Source organism: Puma concolor, chromosome C2 (assembly GCF_028749965.1).
Source record: "Puma concolor isolate L17-30 chromosome C2, mPumCon1.1.hap2, whole genome shotgun sequence".
Lineage (NCBI taxonomy): Eukaryota > Metazoa > Chordata > Mammalia > Carnivora > Felidae > Puma > Puma concolor.
Genome location: NC_141675.1, coordinates 121,322,672 through 121,342,137, shown reverse-complemented (window position 1 = coordinate 121,342,137; position 19,466 = coordinate 121,322,672). Strand labels below are relative to the sequence as shown.

Genomic DNA, 19,466 nt, shown 5'->3' with positions numbered 1-19,466 from the left:
TAAAACCAGGCTATAGTAAATAGTATAGTATAAAAGGAAAAAAAAGCAAAATTTAAAAATCCCAACATGCTATATACATTTAAATCAAAATTGGCAACATATTGAGAATTTTTTTTTTCTCTTTCAAATCCCAGCATATGTTTAAACACAGTTAACAGATCTAGGTGTGTACACACTATCCTATCAGAGACAATATTCGTCCTGTGGCCAATTTTCTAATGGACTGTCACCATAGAATAACTTAACTCATAACGCAAAAAGCCAGTGTCCTAGATATGTTTTTATCTATTTTTTAATACCTTTGGGAGAAGGACTTGCATCTCTGCTTTACTTCTGAAAGAAATGTAAACCGAAGCACCTGTGTGGCTCAGTCAGTTAAGCGTCCCACTTCTGCTCAGGTCATGATCTCACAGTTGGTGAGTTCGAGCCCCGCATTGGGCTTTGTGCTGACAGCTCAGAGCCTGGAGCCTGCTTTGGATTCTGTGTCTCCCTCTCTCTCTGCCCCTCCCCCACTCACACTGTCTCTTTCAAAAATAAATCAACTTAAAAAAAAAGAAATATAAACTGATATGCCCCGATTCGAGAGACCACCAGAGTCCAGAGTCAAAGCCAAGCGGCAAGGGTCATTTATTGCAGGTTCGAACCCGGTCCTCTGCACTCGTTGCCAGTGACGTTAACAGACCCCGAGCAAGGATCTTATAGCTTCTTTTATAGACAGGCACAAACAAGTTAGGGATTTTTTGAGGTTACAGAGCTGTTATTGGTTGACATTTAAATTTGAACGGTCAGCAGAACTTGTTTGGTTCCCGCCTTTATTTCAAACCACTCAGCAGAACTTGATTGGTTCCTGCCTTTAGGTCAGACTACAACTGGGCACGCCCTGGCTGGTTTCGGGAATGGCGGGGGTGGGGAGGGTGGGGGGGGTCTTTTCTTTGCAGTTGTGAGTACACCTGGTAATTTTTCTCTTAGTCTCTCAAAACCTATCTTCCAGAATTCTACTAAAGGTCTATCTCCCACTTAAAAATGACACTGTCCATCTAGAAACAGCTAGGGTTTAAAACTACCAGCTCTCCCTTAATTTCAGCTTCAATCTCAAATTTTACTATGACATGAATCTGTATTGAGAATGATTGTGAAGAATCTGAGGATTGCCTTAGTCCTTTACTTCCTTTCACTTACCACTAAATCTTGGGGTTACCCCAAGAGGTAAATTCACAGGCATACCTCATATTGTGCTCCCCTGTTGTCCATGCTTCTATTTCACTCTAAATCTGCCCGGATTTTTCTCACCAACCCAAAACTCTACTGCAGTTTGCCAACGTAATATTTATACAATTTGATAAACTAAATCACATGAATATGTAAATGGAACACTATTCATCTTAGGATTTTTTTTTTTCCCAAATAGCTTCAGTGAGCTGCAGCCTTTGCCCCCTTTTCATTGTCTAATTGACCCTATCATGTTAGGGTGGCCCCCGTAACAGGTCTAACCCTTATGACTTAAGTTCTGACCTACTTTTGCTTAACACAGGACAGACCATGTCTCTGATTTTATCACCTCAATGCATATTCATATTCTGAACTTTATTATTTTTTACCTGTCCTGACTTAGAGCATCATTAATTTAAATCTTTAATGCTGTGTTATACATTAGAATTTTCATAGTGAAGAGTAATTGAAATAAAGGAAGACTGTACTTCTTCCAAGATACTTTATAGATCATTAACATATCACATCTTCAAGTAAAAATTGAAGTTATCTTAGGCCTGAGATCTGCACAAATTAGGGCGTTATTAGTAATTGGGAACAATTATATATTGCCTTGACATTAATGTACTAACTCCACAATTGCCCATGTTCAGTAAATAACTGCAACAACAAAAACAAAAGTTGGCTTTATTAGATGCTAGCAAAAACTCTGATCATATTAGGTGTTTTGCAAATATTTCTGCCAATGAGGTTTTTGGAGTGATAGTGGGGTTCATGGTATCTGGAGCTAACAGCCAAGAAAGAATTCTTGAAGGCATCTTTGGTGCAAAAAGGTGATTTTATTGAAGCACAGGGACAGGACCCATGGGCAGAAGGAGCCCCCACCCCCCAGGACCACGAAGAGAGACTGGATAGGTACTATGGGGTTGAGGGAGGTAAAGTCCAGGGGAAGTTTCCAGTGAGATTTTCATAGGCTAAAGAAGACTCCCAGGACACTGGAGGCCTAGCTATTGTCAAGCTAAGGTTGTTTTTCCCTTTAGCAAAGAATTAGCATTAAGACAGTAGGGAGTTCCTGGAGAAACGTTTTGCTCTTCCTGCCTCAAGTATTTGTCAATGGGCTGCAGGTTATAAGGAAATTTAGTTCTATCTGCCATTTCCTTCTGCCTTTGTTTCTCACATCACCATAGAGAGGTGTTGGAGACTTAGCCCTGCAGGACTATGATCTCTATCAAGTAACCATTTAACCCTTAGTTCTTGGGCAGCCAGGAGTGCCTGAGGAATATCGCACTTATCCCATCTGGTTGGGGGGGAGGGGTGTTTGCGGCCTGTCAGCTTGCTTTATGCTCCCCCATTATCCACCACCAAGCATATTAGGGATTGTTTCAGATATCTTGCAAATTGGCTGCATATATAGGAGTGGGAATAAAAATAAGTGACGCTCTGTGTCAGTTTTCTTAACATTGGTCTAGAATATTAGCTTATCTCCATTAGGAGTTTATACAGACATCTTTGCTTTTTTTTCTTTGGCAAAATAATTGCTTAAAAATAATATTTTGTTGTACTGCTATTAAAAATACTTTCTAAGGACTTTAGCTTTTTTTTTTTTTAATTTCAGGCTCATAGTTACCTAAAGTTCAAGTCATACTTATTTTTTAGATCTTTATACCAATGATTATGCCATATCTTCCTTTCAGTTTTCATCTGATAAAAGCTTTCTACATTGATATGAGCAGGTTTTGAGACGGGGGTGGAGGGTTAAAGTGAGCTAATTTGTTTATTAGGAGAAGGCACGTTGATGTGATTTTAAGCTCATAAAATAAATTATCATCTAAATTAAAAAATAAAACATAACAAATGTGATTTATAATGAACAATTATTAATAAGTCAAGATTTTGTTTCTTCTTCCCATTTACTTTTGCCACAATCTTGCAGTAAATTTGGAACTGTTATGCCCAGAATTCGTGATCCCCAAAGACCACCAGGGAGCCGAGTCTGATGTAAAAGCAAAAGAGCCTTTATTCAAGCTAGTTCGAGCTCAGTCCCCTACCTGCAGCGACTCAGTGGTGAGACACCAGGGAGAGAGAGCGAGTTTCAAAAGGACAAAGGTTTTATTGGGGCCTATGGGCAGTTGGTGAGGTAATGGCTGTGGCCTCAGCTGATTGGCTGGGGAAGGGTCGGAGTCCTGTTACACAGGTCGCTGGGCGTGTTTTGACCAGGAAGTTTGAATGGGTGAGTGGGAGGTTACTCATGGGGTGGAGGCGTGGTCTAGGTGAAGGACACAGAACAAGACGTAGTTGGCTGGCGTAGGCCCGCCCTTTCATTCCCCCCTTGTCATGTAGCTTATGGACCCAGTCATGGGACCAGCTGCATTTATAGTGACAAGGGGAACAGAGTTTGGAGGTTTACGCAAAGTTCTGGGAACCAAGTGTCCCTGGGGTGGCTCTGGGAGGTCTGATTAAATATTGTCCCCGAGCTGGTGTCTGATCTGCCAGGTGATGTTTTGGGGGGCGTGGGGACCCCGGCAGCATAAGCAATGACATGCAGAGTTAACAGAGTTACCAATTTTAGGTGGGTGAGCTTGAGTGGGTTGTGTTGGTCCCGATTGATGGCTCATTGCGTGAGAAAGTCCTTCCGGGTCGAGGAGGGGTCCGCTGGCCGAACGTGGGTGTGATGGACCCAGGTCGCGATGCCGTCTACTTTGAGAGCGGTGGGGGTTGTCAACACCACAATGTAGGGTCCCTTCCAGTGCGGCTCGAGGGTCTCTCTGTGGTACCTCTTGACGTAGACCCAGTCTCCCGGCCTGTACTGATGAGGTGTCAGGGTCGGGCCAGCCTTGTAGATGGCACGGAGGTGCGGCCAAATGTCCTCGTGCACCTCTGGAGCCCTCTCAAGGAAAGAAAAGGTTCTTGATCTTTAAACTCAGCAATAAGTTCAGCTCAAAGGCTGGGAATAACAGGGGGTGGCCTGCCAAACATCATCTCTTAGGGAGTAAAACCCAGAGTGTAAGGAGTGCTTCTTTTTTTTTTTTTTTTTTTTTAATTTTTTTTTTTTCAACGTTTATTTATTTTTGGGACAGAGAGAGACAGAGCATGAACGGGGGAGGGGCAGAGAGAGAGGGAGACACAGAATCGGAAACAGGCTCCAGGCTCTGAGCCATCAGCCCAGAGCCCGACGCGGGGCTCGAACTCACGGACCGCGAGATCGTACCTGGCTAAAGTTGGACGCTTAACCGACTGCGCCACCCAGGCGCCCCAAGAGTGCTTCTAACCCGGTAAAGGGCGTACGGTAGGAGAGTCACCCAGTCCCCACCAGTCTCCATGGTTAATTTGGTAAGGGTCTCTTTTAGGGTTCTATTCATTCTTTCTACCTGTCCTGAGCTCTGGGGTCTATAAGCACAATGTAATTTCCAGTTTGCCCCCACAGCCTTGGCTACTGCCTGTGTTACCTGCGAGATAAAAGCTGGTCCATTGTCTGATCCTACCATGGCAGGAAAACCATACCTGGGTAAGATGTCTTCTAGTAGCTTTTTAGCCACTGTCTGAGCCGTTTCATGCTTGATTGGGTATGCCTCCACCCAGCCAGAGAAGGTGTCTGTAAATACTAAAAGATACTTATAACCATACTTTCCTGGTTTGACTTCAATGAAGTCGACTTCCCATTGGGCTCCCGGTCTGATGCCTCTGAGCCTGGTTCCTTTTTTATTTGATGTGGCTCTCATGTTGGTGAGTTGGCAGGTCTTGCAGGCAGATACAACTTGCTCTATTTTGGTGTCCTGTTGGTGAATCTTGATTCCGGCATGTCGGATTAAGTCTTTTAATTTTCGGGCCCCCATGTGAGTAGACCGATGCATGTGCTCTAATATTGAGACTCCGAGCTGGTCTGGCAGCATGAGCTCCTTGTTAGGTGTATACCACCATCCCTTTATCTCCTGGGCCATGCGGAGTTTCTTGATCCGCTGTAACTCCTCCTGGGAGTACTTGGGCTGGTCTGGTAAAACTGGGTCTCCCGGGTCCGGTAGTTGTATGGTCATGGTGGGGACTGGAGTAAGGGCTACTGCCTTGGCTGCCTGGTCAGCCTTTCGATTACCTCTAGCTACTGGGTTATCAGCTTTTTGGTGCCCTTGGCAGTTGATAATGGCTAGCTTGGAAGGAAGCCATAAGGCCATAAGCAGGTTAAGTATCTCCTGCTTATTTTTTATTGTCTGTCCCTCTGCCGTCAGTAACCCCCTCTCCTGATAAATTGCCCCATGAATATGAGCTGTGGCAAATGCATAACGGCTGTCTGTGTAGATGTTAAGCCGTTTTCCAGCTCCCAGCATCAGCGCCTTGGTGAGGGCTATGAGCTCTGCTCGCTGGGCTGACGTTCCTGAGGGTAGAGCCTCTGCCCATATGGTGTCCATTTCGGTGACCACCGCTGCACCCTCATACCTGTGTCCGTCTCTCACAAAGCTGCTGCCATCAGTGAACCAAGTAGCCTAGGCATCTGGGAGGGGCCGGTCGGTCAGGTCCGTCCGGAATCCATGTACTTGTTCCAGGATTCCCACACAGTCATGTAATGGAGCACCTAGGTCAGGGTCAGGCAGAAGGGTTGCAGGATTGAGGGCTGCACTGGGGTGGAACTGCACTCGTGGAGGGTTGAGTAGGAGGCTCTGGTAATGAATCACACGTGTGTTGCTCACCCATCTATCAGGAGGCTGTTTCAGGACCCCTTCAATGGTATGTGGGGTCGTGATCCAGATCTCCTGTCCTAGGGTCAGCTTGTCTGCATCCTTGACTAGGAGTGCTGTCGCCGCAATAATTCTTAGGCATGGCGGCAAGCCGGCAGCCACTGGGTCTAGTTTCTTAGACAGGTAAGCCACTGGGCGGTTCCAGGGGCCTAAAGCTTGAGTTAGAACCCCTTTTGCTATTCCCTTATGTTCGTGTACAAAGAGGTGGAAGGGCTTCGTAATGTCTGGTAGGCCCAGGGCTGGGGCACTTAGGAGGGCCTTTTTTAACTGATTAAAGGCAGTTTCTTCTTTTTTAGTCCATTTAAATGTTTTCTCCTCTTTGGTAGCTTCATATAGGGGCCTGGCGATCTCAGCAAAACCTGGAACCCAGAGGCGGCAGTAGCCAGCTGATCCTAGGAATTCCCTCACTTCTCTTCGGGAGGTGGGAGTAGTGATCTTTAGGACAGTTTCTTTTCTGGCATCTGATAACCGCCACTGTCCACCCTCCAGGATATATCCCAGGTAACTTACCCTCTCCCTGCATATCTGAGCCTTCTTCGCGGATGCCCGGTAGCCTAAGGCCCCCAGGGTAGCCAGCAGGTCCTGGGTCCCTCGCTCACAGTCTTTGGCCGTGTCGGTAGCAATCAGGATGTCATCTACATACTGTAGAAGGGTGAGGCCAGGGTTCTCCCTTCTGTACTCACCCAGGTCCTTGTGTAGTGCCTCGTCGAAGATGGTGGGTGAATTTTTGAATCCCTGAGGTAGCCGTGTCCAGGTGAGTTGCCCATTGTAGCCCTCCTCCGGATCATGCCACTCGAAGGCAAACAAGGGTTGGTTCTGGGGTGCTAGTGGCAGACTGAAGAAGGCGTCCTTTAAATCTAGTACAGTATACCTGACCCTGGAGGGCGCCAAGGAGCTCAAGAGAGTATATGGGTGGGAACAGTTGGGTGTATGTCCGCGATCCTCTTATTTACTTCCCGGAGGTCTTGTACCGGTCGGTAGTCATTTGTGTGAGGCTTTTTGACCAGCAGTAGGGGGGTGTTCCAGGCAGACTGGCAAGAAACTAGTATCCCTAGGCTTCGTAGTCTCCAGATGTGTGGCTGGATCCCTTCCAGGCCTCCTGAGACATGGGGTATTGTTTGATCCTTACCGGACTCTCTCCTGGCTTGAGCTCTACCAGGACTGGGGTCCTGTGAGTGGCTAGTCCCATCCCCCTGTCTCTGCCCAAACCGAGGGGAATTCTTATAGCCATCTGTCTGTATTATCCTCTCTCGGGAGCGCCTTCTGGTGGAGGCGGTATTCATCCTCCAGTTTCATGGTCAGGACCTGGATGGGGTGGCCCTTGCCATCGGTGACCTGAAGCCCCCTTGTCTGAAAGTTATCTGAGCTCCAATCTTGGTCAGTAAGTCCCGTCCTAACAGCGGGTAGGGGCATTCTGGTATTACCATAAAGGAGTGGGATACCTGGCCCGTTCCCAAATCTACTGTTCTTCGAGTAGTCCATGAATACTGGCTCATACCAGTTGCCCCTGGTACCCAGGACTTCTTGCTGGCTAGTTTTCCTTGTGGGATGTGGAGGACCGAATGTTGTGCTCCGGTGTCGACAAGGAAGTCAACAGGGGTCCCCTCCACTTTAAGAGTTACCCTGGGTTCGGGGAGAGGGTCCGAACCCCGACTCCCCTAATCACTTGGTTCATCTAGCTCTAGAACTTTTACTCGATCAGTCTTGCTTCCCTTTCCACCGGCCCTTTTTGGACAATCTCGGGCCCAATGCCCTATCTCCTTGCAGTATGCGCACTGATCTTTCTGCAGCCTCTGCTTCCCCCCCTCGGTGGTTCCTTTACCTTTTCTTGCGTCGTCTGCCAGCTGCCAGAGACAGTGGTCTCGTTCCTGGGGGAAGTCAGCAGTGGTAGCTAGTAGTATTCTGGCCAGGTCTCAAGTCTGCTTACTGCTGGCAGCCACCATGGCGCGAGCCTGCTTGTCCTCAGGAGGCTCCTGGTTATTATATACATTTTTGGCTACCACCAGTAAGTCCTGCAGACTTTTTTCTCCTAGTCTATCTATTTTCTGTAATTTTCTCCTAATGTCTATGGCCGATTGGTTGACAAAGGCCATGATAACAGCTGCCTTGCTTTCTGGAGCCTCTGGATCCATGGGGGTATAGGTACGGAATGCCTCCATGATCCATTCTAAAAAGGCAGCTGGAGATTCATCTTTTCCCTGTTGTACATTTCCTACCTTGGCCAAATTGGTTGGCTTTCTAGCAGCCATTCGGAGACCCCCCATTGGAGTCTGGCGGTAGACCCGGAGCCTCTCCTTACCTTCTGCCATGTTGAAATCCCACTGGGGCCGAGTTAAGGGGAAGGAGGCATCTATCTGAGCCTGGTTGGTGGTGGGATTCCCGTCTGCACCCGGAACTAGTTTTCGGGCCCCATTGAGGATACTTTCTCTTTCTTCAGTCGTGAACAGGACCTGCAAAAGCTGCTGGCAATCATCCCACGTGGGCTGATGGATAAAAAGAACAGAGTCTAATCAATAAGCCCTGCCGGTTTCTTGGAAAACTTAGGATTCTGAGCTTTCCAATTGTAGAGGTCACTAGTGGCGAAAGGCCAATAGTGATGGGGCTGATTCCCCTCTGCGTCTGGGGGGTCCGGTGGCTCGCAGGGGCAGAATAGTGGAGTCGGCAGCGGAGGCGGATTGCTCCCTCTGAGCCCTTTGTTTGGTAAAGGGCGGGCTTCCCACTGGAGCGTTTCCGCCTCCCGCTCTCAGAACAGTGTCTGCCTCCCGCAGAGGGGGAGGATGGTGTTCTTCCAGCATCCTAGAGGGGTTATACGGGGAAGGAAAAATTAATTCTTCTTCAGTACCGCCCTGTAGCACAGGGTAGAGGGGTGTTGCAGGCTGGGTAAGACTTTTCTTCTTCTTTGTCCCCTGCAAAACAAGAATGGGTTTGGCTCCGGAGGGAGCGGGGCTAGGAAGGGCTTAAGCCAAGAGGGTGGGTAGAGGGGTAGTCTGAGTCTGTCCCATAACGTCCATCCAGTAAGTCCACAGAACAAAACAGAGAAACACAAAAACAGACAAACAGAGGGCCCCTAGAAAGTCTTCCAACTCCATGGAAGCAAAACTGAAAGCTAGCTTAGACCTTTGAGGGGATACCACGTCCCTCCAAAACAGATGAGGGGATTCCACGTCCCTCCAGAAGGGAGAATCGGAACGTCTTCCAAAACTCCCGGCCTGTGGTCCTCCAGTGCGTCCACTTAGACTGCGTCGGGCACTACCAGAATTCCAGAAATGAGCTCACACAGAAAAGACAGAACAAACAGACAGACGCTAACCATGGCCAGTCAGGCTCTCCGGGTCGGGGGTCCCTCGGGGGTCTTGGGGATCCCGGACGAGCCCCCAAATGTTATGCCCAGAATTCGTGATCCCGAAAGACCCAAGGGAGCCGAGTCCAATGTAAAAGCAAAAGAGCCTTTTATTCGAGCTAGCTCGAGCTCAATCCCCTACCTGCACCAACGCAGTGGTGAGATACCAGGGAGAGAGAGCGAGTTTCAAAAGGACAAAGGTTTTATTGGGGCCTAGGGGCAGTTGGTGAGGTAATGGCTGTGGCCTCAGCTGATTGGCTGGGGAAGGGTCGGAGTCCTGTTACGCAGGTCGCTGGGCGTGTTTTGACCAGGAAGTTTGAATGGGTGAGTGGGAGGTTACTCAAGGGGTGGAGGCGTGGTCTAGGTGAAGGACACAGAACAAGATGGAGTCTGCGGGCATAGGCCCACCCTTTCAGAACTAAGCATTGGGAGTACAGAAATGAATGTTTGCTATTCTTGAGGAATTGAAATGTTAATAAGAGAGGAAGCAGATAATTTAAATAGATAAATGCAGTATAATGCTTGAAGGAGATTTCAAAATGTTTTATGCAACTAAAAGGAGTGATTAACTCTTTCTGAGAGATATGCATATGTTTATGTGAAATAACAATAATATTGATAGTGATAATCAAATAACAATAGCTACCATTAATTGAGCATTTATTATCTACTAGGGAATGTGCTGTTATATAAGACTGTAAATCAGAGGTATGCATTTCATTGGGTGGAATTTTAAACAGTTTTCAAGAAGTAACAGGTTCCGGGTCTCTCAATGAGGGAAAATCTGGGATTCAAACCCAGATATTATAATTTCCTTGCCTTTCATTAAATGACATTATTGTGGTTAAATTTAAACCATGGTAAGAGTGAGGACTCCAGAAGAACTTCATTGCACAAAGAGAGTCAGACTGAGAGTCAGGACAACTGAGGTTTCATCCTCATTTACCCTGTTTGCTTACTGTGTATTGTCATGATTTTCACTGAGCTTGCTAAATTAGAGATAATCATACCTGCGCCATTATCTCATGGTGTTTTGTGCAGGATAAAAGAAACCATGATGTAAGTAATAAAGTCCTGTAGAAATTTAGGTCTTCCATAACCTCAGCTACTATCACTGTCTTACAGACACCTTTCGTCAGTAGCTTTATGGGGCATTACATGCTTTCTTAAATGCTGCTATTGGGTATGTCTTTTCCCTACCTTTCCATCTGGAACATTCGTACTTACACTTCAAAATCTCCTGAAGATGTCCATTCCTCTGGTAAACCTCCTCCATTCTCAATTTGTATGTTCTAATATTACTTGTTACTAGAGAAGTTTTAAAATTTAGCTACTCTGTGTTGTGATTATTCTTGGTCTGCCAGATTCTACCACTAGACTATGAGCTACTTAATGTTTTCTCAGTGTCTGGAAAATAGTAGATGCTCCATAAATTTGAGCTGTTATGAAATCAAAATATTAAAATTATAAATGTTAGTTCAAATATATGTATTCTTCTGATTAACTTGGTTAAGCAAGTACCCTGTAGCAGAGCTTTCAAACTAGAAGAGTATCTTACAAAAGAAGAAAATGGCCTCTGATAGATTAGATATATGGGGCGCCTGTGTGGCTCAGTCAGTTAAGCATCCGACCTCAGCTCAGGTCACGAGCTCAATGTTCATGAGTTCAAGCCTTGCTTGAACTCGCCAGAGCATTGGGCTCTGCACTGACTGTGCAGAGCCTGCTTAGGATTCTCCCTCTCTCTCAGCTCCCCTACCCTGTTCTCACTCTCTGTCTCTCTCAAAATTGATAAAAATAAAAACTTTTTTAAAAAAATATGATTTGATATGTAGTACTCAAAAAAAATCTAGAAAAAGTATAAAATTCAGACTGTGTTCTGAAAAAAACTGTTTCATTAATACTAGGTCTAGTAAAATTATTTGGTCATTGATCACTTTTAAATGTATTAACAGCTTTTCCAGTGTAATTTCTCAATGTAGTTCCCTCACCTGACTCCTCACATTTCACTCTTCTTTCCAAAGCATTAATTTATCCTCAGATTTTCATGGATAACCCAGATATATTTAAACATAATTCTTTCTGCTGAATTTAAAGAATCTTCCCAGCAATGTATGCCATACATCAGAATGCAAGAATATTTCCCATGATGTAATGTTATTTATAATTCAAGGTAAAGTGTGTTGGGGAGGGTTGGAGGGAAGAAACTCACAGCTGCAGTAGAGAGATGATAGTTTTTCATTCATCTTTTCCATATGTTTTATCATAAATCATTTTAGGACACACCTTTTCAATGCATAGCTGCTCTTAATTAGATTGGTATTGTCATAGGAAGTATGATTTTTTTTTTTTTTTTTGGTGTTTCCACCAACAGCAAAACATCCATTTCCTTATAACTGATTTTCAAGTTTATTTAAAATTCTCTATGAGGCATAGCCTATTGCAATGACTCATCATGTTTATGAGAATATCTTGAGGATGAAAGTTATTTTTGGGGGCGCCTGGGTGGCGCAGTCGGTTAAGCGTCCGACTTCAGCCAGGTCACGATCTTGCGGTCCGTGAGTTCGAGCCCCGCGTCAGGCTCTGGGCTGATGGCTCAGAGCCTGGAGCCTGTTTCCGATTCTGTGTCTCCCTCTCTCTCTGACCCTCCCCCGTTCATGCTCTGTCTCTCCCTGTCCCAAAAATAAATAAACGTTGAAAAAAAAAATTAAAAAAAAAAAGAAAAAAAGAAAGTTATTTTTGAATTATTTTAGCATATTAAATGTAGAATAGAAACATAAGTCTTTGAAAATTACTTTAAAAATGTTTTTTAGTATACAGGTTTTAAATTTGGACTTTTTCCCCAATTTAAAATTACTGCTTTTTATGAGTATGAGTAATTAATTCCACAAACATCAATGACAAGATCTACATGAACTGAATACTAGGGTAGGCTTCAGAGATATATAAGAAAGTGAAAACTTACTTGTTCTCTTTGGAGCATCTGAAAGAAGTTCAATAAATATCCATATTGTCATATATAGAGGTCCAAATGACCCATGATACAGATCATCCCTTTTAAGTGATGGTCGGAGTTTCTGATTCCACTTCAGCAAAGAGTTCACAGTCCATTTTGAAAAGTTAATATCTAGCTACCATGGTATAATCCAATGACTGTATTTCCTAGAAATACTGTGTAGTTCTCAGAGTTAAATTTAATTTCATTAACTTCATGTAAAAGTTTGAGTTTTGTAATATATTTTCAGAAGCAAAATAACATTTTATGATTGACTTCTGTAAGTGGATGTGAAAAAGCAACCTATAGGACTACATGTGAAGAATAAGGGGTGGTGATGTTATTTGAGTTTGTATAATCTCTTTGTGTAATATTATACGGTAACATATAAAGGTAGATTCACTTTTTTTGATTTAACAAATATTTGAGTTGCCAGTATTATGAAAAACACAAAAATGAGTAAGACAATATTAATTACTTTCAATTACCTTCAATTAGCTTCTAATATAATAGAGAATAATGGGTAGCAATTTGTATAAAAGAGAATTTTAAAATATCAAGAGCCATAAGGTAAATATTTGCAAAGTACATAGTAGGTCATACAAAAGAGGTTGAGATGTTTTTCAAAAATATTTTCCCAAAATATATTTTCTTCTTTTGCCCTCCTTCTCTCCTTTATGAGAAGAGCTTCTCTTTGGATCCAGGGTAGTGAGGCTTACAATCGGCATATTTCTGTTCTTATTCCTTTTGTGTATTCTAAACTTCCTTATGATATTTTCATATCTATTAAACAGTTTGAAAACAATTGCTATAAAGAAAATGATATCAGATTTGAAGCCTGACACAGCTGAATAAAATCTTGACTTTTAGGTTCTAGTTGAGTGAGCAAATTACATAATTTTATTAACAGTCAGTATTCTCATCTATAAAATGGGGTGATAATAGCTCATTTACTCCATATTACATTACAGAATGTTCCAGTGCCTCAATGGCTACTCTTTGATAGCATGATTTCTACCTGGAGACATGAAGAAAAGATTAATGGAGTACTTACAACTACAGTTGGTATAGATTTGGTTGGATACAATGAATTGTGGAAGCCAAGGTACAAAGCACAAAAAAAGAGCCAGAAGATAAAATCCCCTAGGCTAGATTTGATGATAGAAACTTTGATGTCAAATAGAGAGAAATAAGCATGGGGAGTACGAATAGGAACATTCTTGTGGTGAGTCTTAAACAACATGCAGAATACAGATCCTTAATTTACTTGACAATGGACAACTATTGAACATTTTTGGATGGAAGGGCAACATGAGGTACATGTGCTTCAAACATTAACTTTGTAGTTGGCCTTTGAAAGAGAGTGAAGAGATCTAGAGGCTGAGAGACAATTTAAGAGTTGACTGATTAGATCAAAGAAAATGAGAGTGTGGCATAGATGAGGGACATATCAGAAAAAGAGAAAGTTGGTAATATGGAGATAAATTGGAAGGATTTCATAGGTAATTATGTGTGGAAGGCAAAGGAAAAGAATGTTTTTAATTTTTAAGATGAGAACTAGGGAAGAGTATAATAGGATTTATTTTGGAAAAATACTTCAAATTTTTTTTAAACATTTATTCATTTTTGAGAGACAGAGAAAGAGCATGAGTGGGGGAGGGGAAGAGAGAAAGGGAGACACAGAACCCGAAGCAGGCTCCAGACTCTGAGCTGTCAGCACAGAGCCTGATGTGGGGCTTGAACTCATGGACCACGAGATCATGACCTGCGCTGAAGTTCGTCGTTTCACTGACTGAGTCACCCAGGTGCCCTTGGAAAAATATTTAAATAGTGATGTATATTCTTTTCCCAAGCAATTTCATCTCTTCTACTGAGCCTGGGCTAATGGGAGGTTTTTTTTTTTTTTTTTTTTTTTATCTCTATTTTTAGCTCATTAATGAGTAAATAAAGGTTAAGACGATAGGTGATTTGCCCAAGTTCCCTCAGCTAATGAAAGGATTTTAAACTTCTGGCTCCTAGATCACAACGATATTCACTACTTTTTGTTGGATATTAACATTCCATGGAACCTCTCAGAGGAAATGGCCCAGCATTATACTGATAGTTGAGACTGGTTTTTGGACGTTGGAGAGGTAAATTATTACCTGGTGGTGACATGTGAGTCACCAACATGGTATCTGCAGTCTTAAGGATAGCATTGCCAAGAGAAGGAATACTAAGAGAAGCAATTTGAAGTTAAGTTCTTGAGGAATGTGTACTTTTAGGAAGTAGGCAGAAGAGAAACAAGACAAAAGCACACAATCTGATTGATCAATGTAATTTAAAATAACGCAGAAATCTATCTGTTGAGTTAGAGGAAGGAGAAATCTTACGAAAATAAAAGTAATATAGAGAGGTTTAATGGATAAGAGTTAGGAAATACCATTTGCTTTGGACGAGCTAATCAATGAAGACCTTTGAGAGGGTGTTTTTATTTTACTAGTGTGAGATAAAAACAAATTAAAGTTCTATTGTAATGGCTTAAAATCTGTAGATAGAGAACACCTGCACTGAGTTTGGTTGATAGTTATTTGAATTTAGAGTTACTGTTTGTAGGCACTGTAAGAGAGAAGATTTGAATGGTCTTATACTATAAAGAAAGAAAAAAATGTTGCTGTTGAGATCTTGGATCCACTAAAAAATAACCACTTGGGTTTTTTTCTCTTTTCTGGATAAACACCTAGGGCTCTTAAGGACATTTCTAGCCCTCAAATTCAATGTGAACTCTCTTTCATATTGTAATATTTATGATTTACTGTGTTTTATTAACAAAGAATTTCCTATTTATTATTCCTTAAAACACTTATCTATATCACATGAGGTGGTAATTAAATACCAGTATCAAAGAGATTTTTTTTCAGATTTGGCCACACACGTGAGAAAGAGTTCAATCACTGAGTTTCTGCTCTATAAGTCTGCAAACTCAATTTTATCATATCATCCACAGTTGATAAAACTGACTACATGAAGTACACACTATAAAGATTGAGACTGTGTCTTCTTTGACCTTAAACTTAGCACAGGGTCTTTCACATAACAGGGATTTATGAGTAAATGAATGAATGAACAAATGAATGGGTGAAAGAATGAAGAGAATGTATGCTGATTTATGATCTAATGCACAAGGTAATAATTTATTTTAAAAATCATGTAAAGAAAAAAGTAAAAATCAAGTAAAGAAACTAGTAATTTAGATTTCAAATCTTTAGAAAATGCATTCAACCAGTGATGTGGTCAATAAAACAAAAGTTAGGGCATTGGTGTAAATATCCTTCTAAGCAAATTGAATGAACATTTTAACAAAAATAATAAAGCAAAGGTACACAAAATTGAGAAAAGTCATAAGTTACCCTAAATGATAACAGAGAACTTATTTTGGATAATTTCTTAAATGAGAAAAGAGGAAATTATAATGATACATATGACTTATAGAAGGAGAAGAGGTTGGCGAATAAAAAAATAAATGTAAGGGGTGCCTAAGTGGCTGTGTTGTTTAAGCGGCCAACTGCTCGGGTCATGATCCCTTGTCATGGGAGCCTGCTTGGGATTATCTGTCTCTCTCCCTCTGTCCCTCCCCTGCTCATGTGCCTGCTCTCTCTCTCTCTCTCTCTCTCTCTCAAAATAAATAAACATTTTTTAAAAAGTAAATGTAAAAAATCAGTTAACTTAGATTTTTTTCCCTCTCTATATGTGAATGGATAACCATTCCTTTGTTGATATTAGTTTTGTCTGAATTTATAATTTGGGGTGGACATTGATAAAAATTCACCAGCCGAATGAACAACATGCAAGCACCATGACGTTATTGTTGTAATGTATTTCACAAAGAAAGCTGAACTATCCCTGTCATCCAAGTTGAGATATAGCAGCCACCCCCACCTTTTTTTTTCTGAATAAAAATGTTGGTAATTTGTCTGCCAGTTAACAAACAGGTACATAAAGTTTTAAAACAGCTGGTGTTTCAAAGGACATCTGTGTTATGGCTAGAATAGACATTAAGCATTTAGTAAACAATGCTATAAAATATAAACTAGGCTTTTAAAGGATAAAAGGTTCTTCCTTGTCTTACCAATTGCTATAATAAAATGTAGCTGACAGCAATAACTAAAAGGAAACTTTTTAATGCATTTCAGATGTGTCTTTTCTTATGTCGCTATAAAGTATATTAATAGCTTTGAAGAAATTAAGGTCAATGAACTATGTATATATCCTGTAGTAAAAGTATCAGATGGAATTGCGTTAACTCTGTACTTATAAATGATAAAAATGTGTTATCAAATAATTCAAGTGATAATTCAGATGTGACCAAAAGATGATATTCTGATCAATTACTGTTTTGAGCTATGTTTTGAAATGAAGCCCCTGTGTAGTCAATTTTACATTTAGAACTTAGAATATGACAAAATTCTAACTGGCAATTAAACCTGTTAAAATATTTTGTGAACCATTTGTGCAGAGCTAACTACAATTTTTATGAAATAGGGATTTTCCCCCCAAATCCCCTTAAAGCTAATCTGTCTTTCTCATTCTCTAAGATGACCTCTTCTCCTATTTTCCTAAAAATATTGAGATTGTTAGGCAAAAGATTTATTATCTCTGTATTTAAAATTATACTGTATCAATCTCTTTTTATTTGAGATTAAAAGTAAAAAAACTTCTTTTAGTCTTTCATTCCTTACATCCTGCTGCCATTTATCTTTTCTTTCTACTGTCACAGCGCAAACCTCCTCAGCTTACACCCACTCCTGAACTCAGATTCATGACAGACTGGGATAGAAAAGTTTGGCAAGTATTGTCAGATAAGGACCATAACTTTTAGGACCACAGGAGTCCTTGGTGATTATGATACATAAGTTGGTTCTGTGGAGTGAATCCAAGTATCTAAGTATATATAAACTTTTCTAACGAAAGTATCAGGTTGTTTTTCAGATACAGGCTAAAAAATCCTGTTGTAAGAACAAAACTTGCTTTTGAACATTTGGTTTTGATTGCATTTTTATATGTAACACAATATTCTTTCTTCTGAACTGTTTGATCAGTTGATGACCCAGGAAGATATATTTTTCCCTGACATCCTCTTTACAAACAGTTGATAAGTATATATACATAAATTTGGGAAGCTTTATTTTAACTGTCAGTGACATTCTTAAATATACTTGAAATATTCTGCACCTGTGTTTTATGAAAAAATACTTTTAGTATTTTTTTTCTTCCAATCTCTAGCCTTGTGGGCTTCTGATACACTTCATTTCTTTAAACTTCTATTTTTATCCTTTTAACCTCTTGGAGGATCTCATCTCATCAGTTTAGTAGCTCCAATGAGATTCTCTATACCAGTTACTCTTTTTTTAAATTAATTAATTAATTAATTAATTAATTAATTTAGAGAGAGACAGAGAGAGACAGAGAGAGAGAGAAGCAGTCTCTGCCCTGTCAACATGGAGCCTGATGTGGGGCTCGAACTCAAGAACCAGGAGATCATGATCTGGGCCAAAATCAAAAGTTGGAGGCTTAACCAACTGAGCCACCCAGGTGCCCCAACTATATCGATTATTCGTAAGTCTACCTCCAACATAGAACTTTCAGTTGAGCTCCAGCTTGGTATGTTCAATTTCCCAATGGAGTCTACACTCTACTGAGTGATATGTCACACTCAAACAAACTCATTTATCCTGCTCCAAACTTACTCTACCCCCTGTATTGTTTGTCAGTGTATGGTGACACCTTTCTCTTTATCTCTATCATCAGAAACCAAACCTTCTCAATCCTTGTTCTTTAATCTTTGGCCAATATTTTAACTTCTTTCTGCTTCTACCACCTCTATTTTATTCCAAGCCTCCTTTAACTCTAGACGACTGCAAAAACCTCCTCAATGATGTCTTGGTCTCCAGTTCCCTTCTAATCAGGTCTCCATATAGTGTACAGAATAGTGTTTAGATTGCAATTACGAACCTTTTTCAATGTCATGGAGTAAAATCCAAATTCTTTAATCTGGCATACAAAGTCACTTGTAACATTGCTTCTGTTCATTGCTTTTCACAAAAAAACTCATATTTCATATTCTGGATATTCTCAGCTACTTGGATTCTTCCCCATACCATGATTGTTCTTGAACCTGGGACTTTTCACCTGTAGCTGATGCTAATATTCCAATTTTCTTCTTCCTACCTCCTGTATACTATATCTTCTTTTTCTTAACAATTTGGCTTAGAAAATCCAAACAGCATTTCTCAGTCTCTCCAGGATGACTTACATATTTATTCCACTGCTTCCACTCATCCTCTCATTGTAATCCTCTGCAAAGTTGTCCGTGTTCCCCCTCTGAATTATCTACTCTGAGTTCAGGTTTTCATCTGTAAAATAAAAAAAATAATACAACCTTCTTCACGCAAATGTTCTAAAAGCAAAAATATACATAGCTTATTTTTCAGTGTTTGGCAGATATTAAGTACTCACATTGCTGCTATCTTGCTAATATTATCATTAATTTCAGGGAATGTATGTTGTGAGTCACTGGGCCAAACATGCTGTCTGATGAAGGTTAGGTTCTCTATAAATATTGCTAGAGTGAATAACAGTGAATAAATGGGGGGAAAACCCCTCCTTTAAATGGTAATACATTTTAAATTAAATTTTTTAAAAATATTTATTCATTTTTTGGGAGAGATGGAGGCAAAGTGTGAGTGGAGGAGGGGCAGTGAGAGAGGGAGACACAGAATCTGAAGCAGGCTCCAGGCTTTGAGCTGTCAGCACAGTTCTTTATTAGTTAGTTCTTTCTAATATCAGTCTTCACCATTCTAGTTTCTTTGCCAAAATCATAGTTCTAGTTCTTCTTGTCTCTCATAGCTATTTCTGCTAATGCTTTTGACATTTCTTAGCTATTAGCTACTATTCTTTTCTGAGAGGACTATCTAACTTACCTTCTTTGTCGCTGTTTCTTCTACATTTAATAGGTAAGTTTTAAGTTGGTGATAGGGTTGTCCTCTTCCAATATTATTGTCTACATATTTTTTGGTATAATTATTTCTTGGTTTCCATTTTCTCTACCAAGAAGTTACTTTAATGATTTAACATTAAACCCTGTCCTCACTGCCACTTCTTTGTTAAGCACAAACATGTTACCATAATAACAGCACAGAACATGAAAATAAAAGTACAA

General features: G+C 41.1%; 2 protein-coding genes across 4 annotated transcripts in view; one reads left to right on the top strand and one right to left on the bottom strand.

Annotated features, from left to right (window-relative positions):
* Window positions 1–19,466, top strand: part of CADM2 (cell adhesion molecule 2) — a 1,074,502-nt gene that overhangs the window by 1,023,137 nt on the left and 31,899 nt on the right. The window lies entirely within an intron of this gene.
* LOC147577515 (uncharacterized) lies at window positions 3,452–10,552 on the bottom strand. The gene is made up of 4 exons (XM_086675701.1): window positions 10,477–10,552; window positions 6,447–6,760; window positions 4,479–4,994; window positions 3,452–3,475 (listed from the first exon to the last, which is right to left on the bottom strand). Exons 1-4 carry the CDS (start codon window positions 10,550–10,552, stop codon window positions 3,452–3,454), a joined length of 930 nt encoding a protein of 309 aa, XP_086531827.1.

Coding starts and splice junctions, on each gene's coding strand:
- LOC147577515 (XM_086675701.1), bottom strand. CDS start 10,552: ATGGAGGAGGTTTACCAGAGGAATGGACATCTTCAGGAGATTTTGAAG. Junction 4,995..6,446: donor CTCAGATATGCAGGGAGAGG/GTAAGTTACCTG, acceptor GCCGGAATCAAG/ATTCACCAACAGGACACCAA. Junction 3,476..4,478: donor TACCGTACGCCCTTTACCGG/GTTAGAAGCACT, acceptor TCCTTCACCTAG/ACCACGCCTCCACCCCATGA.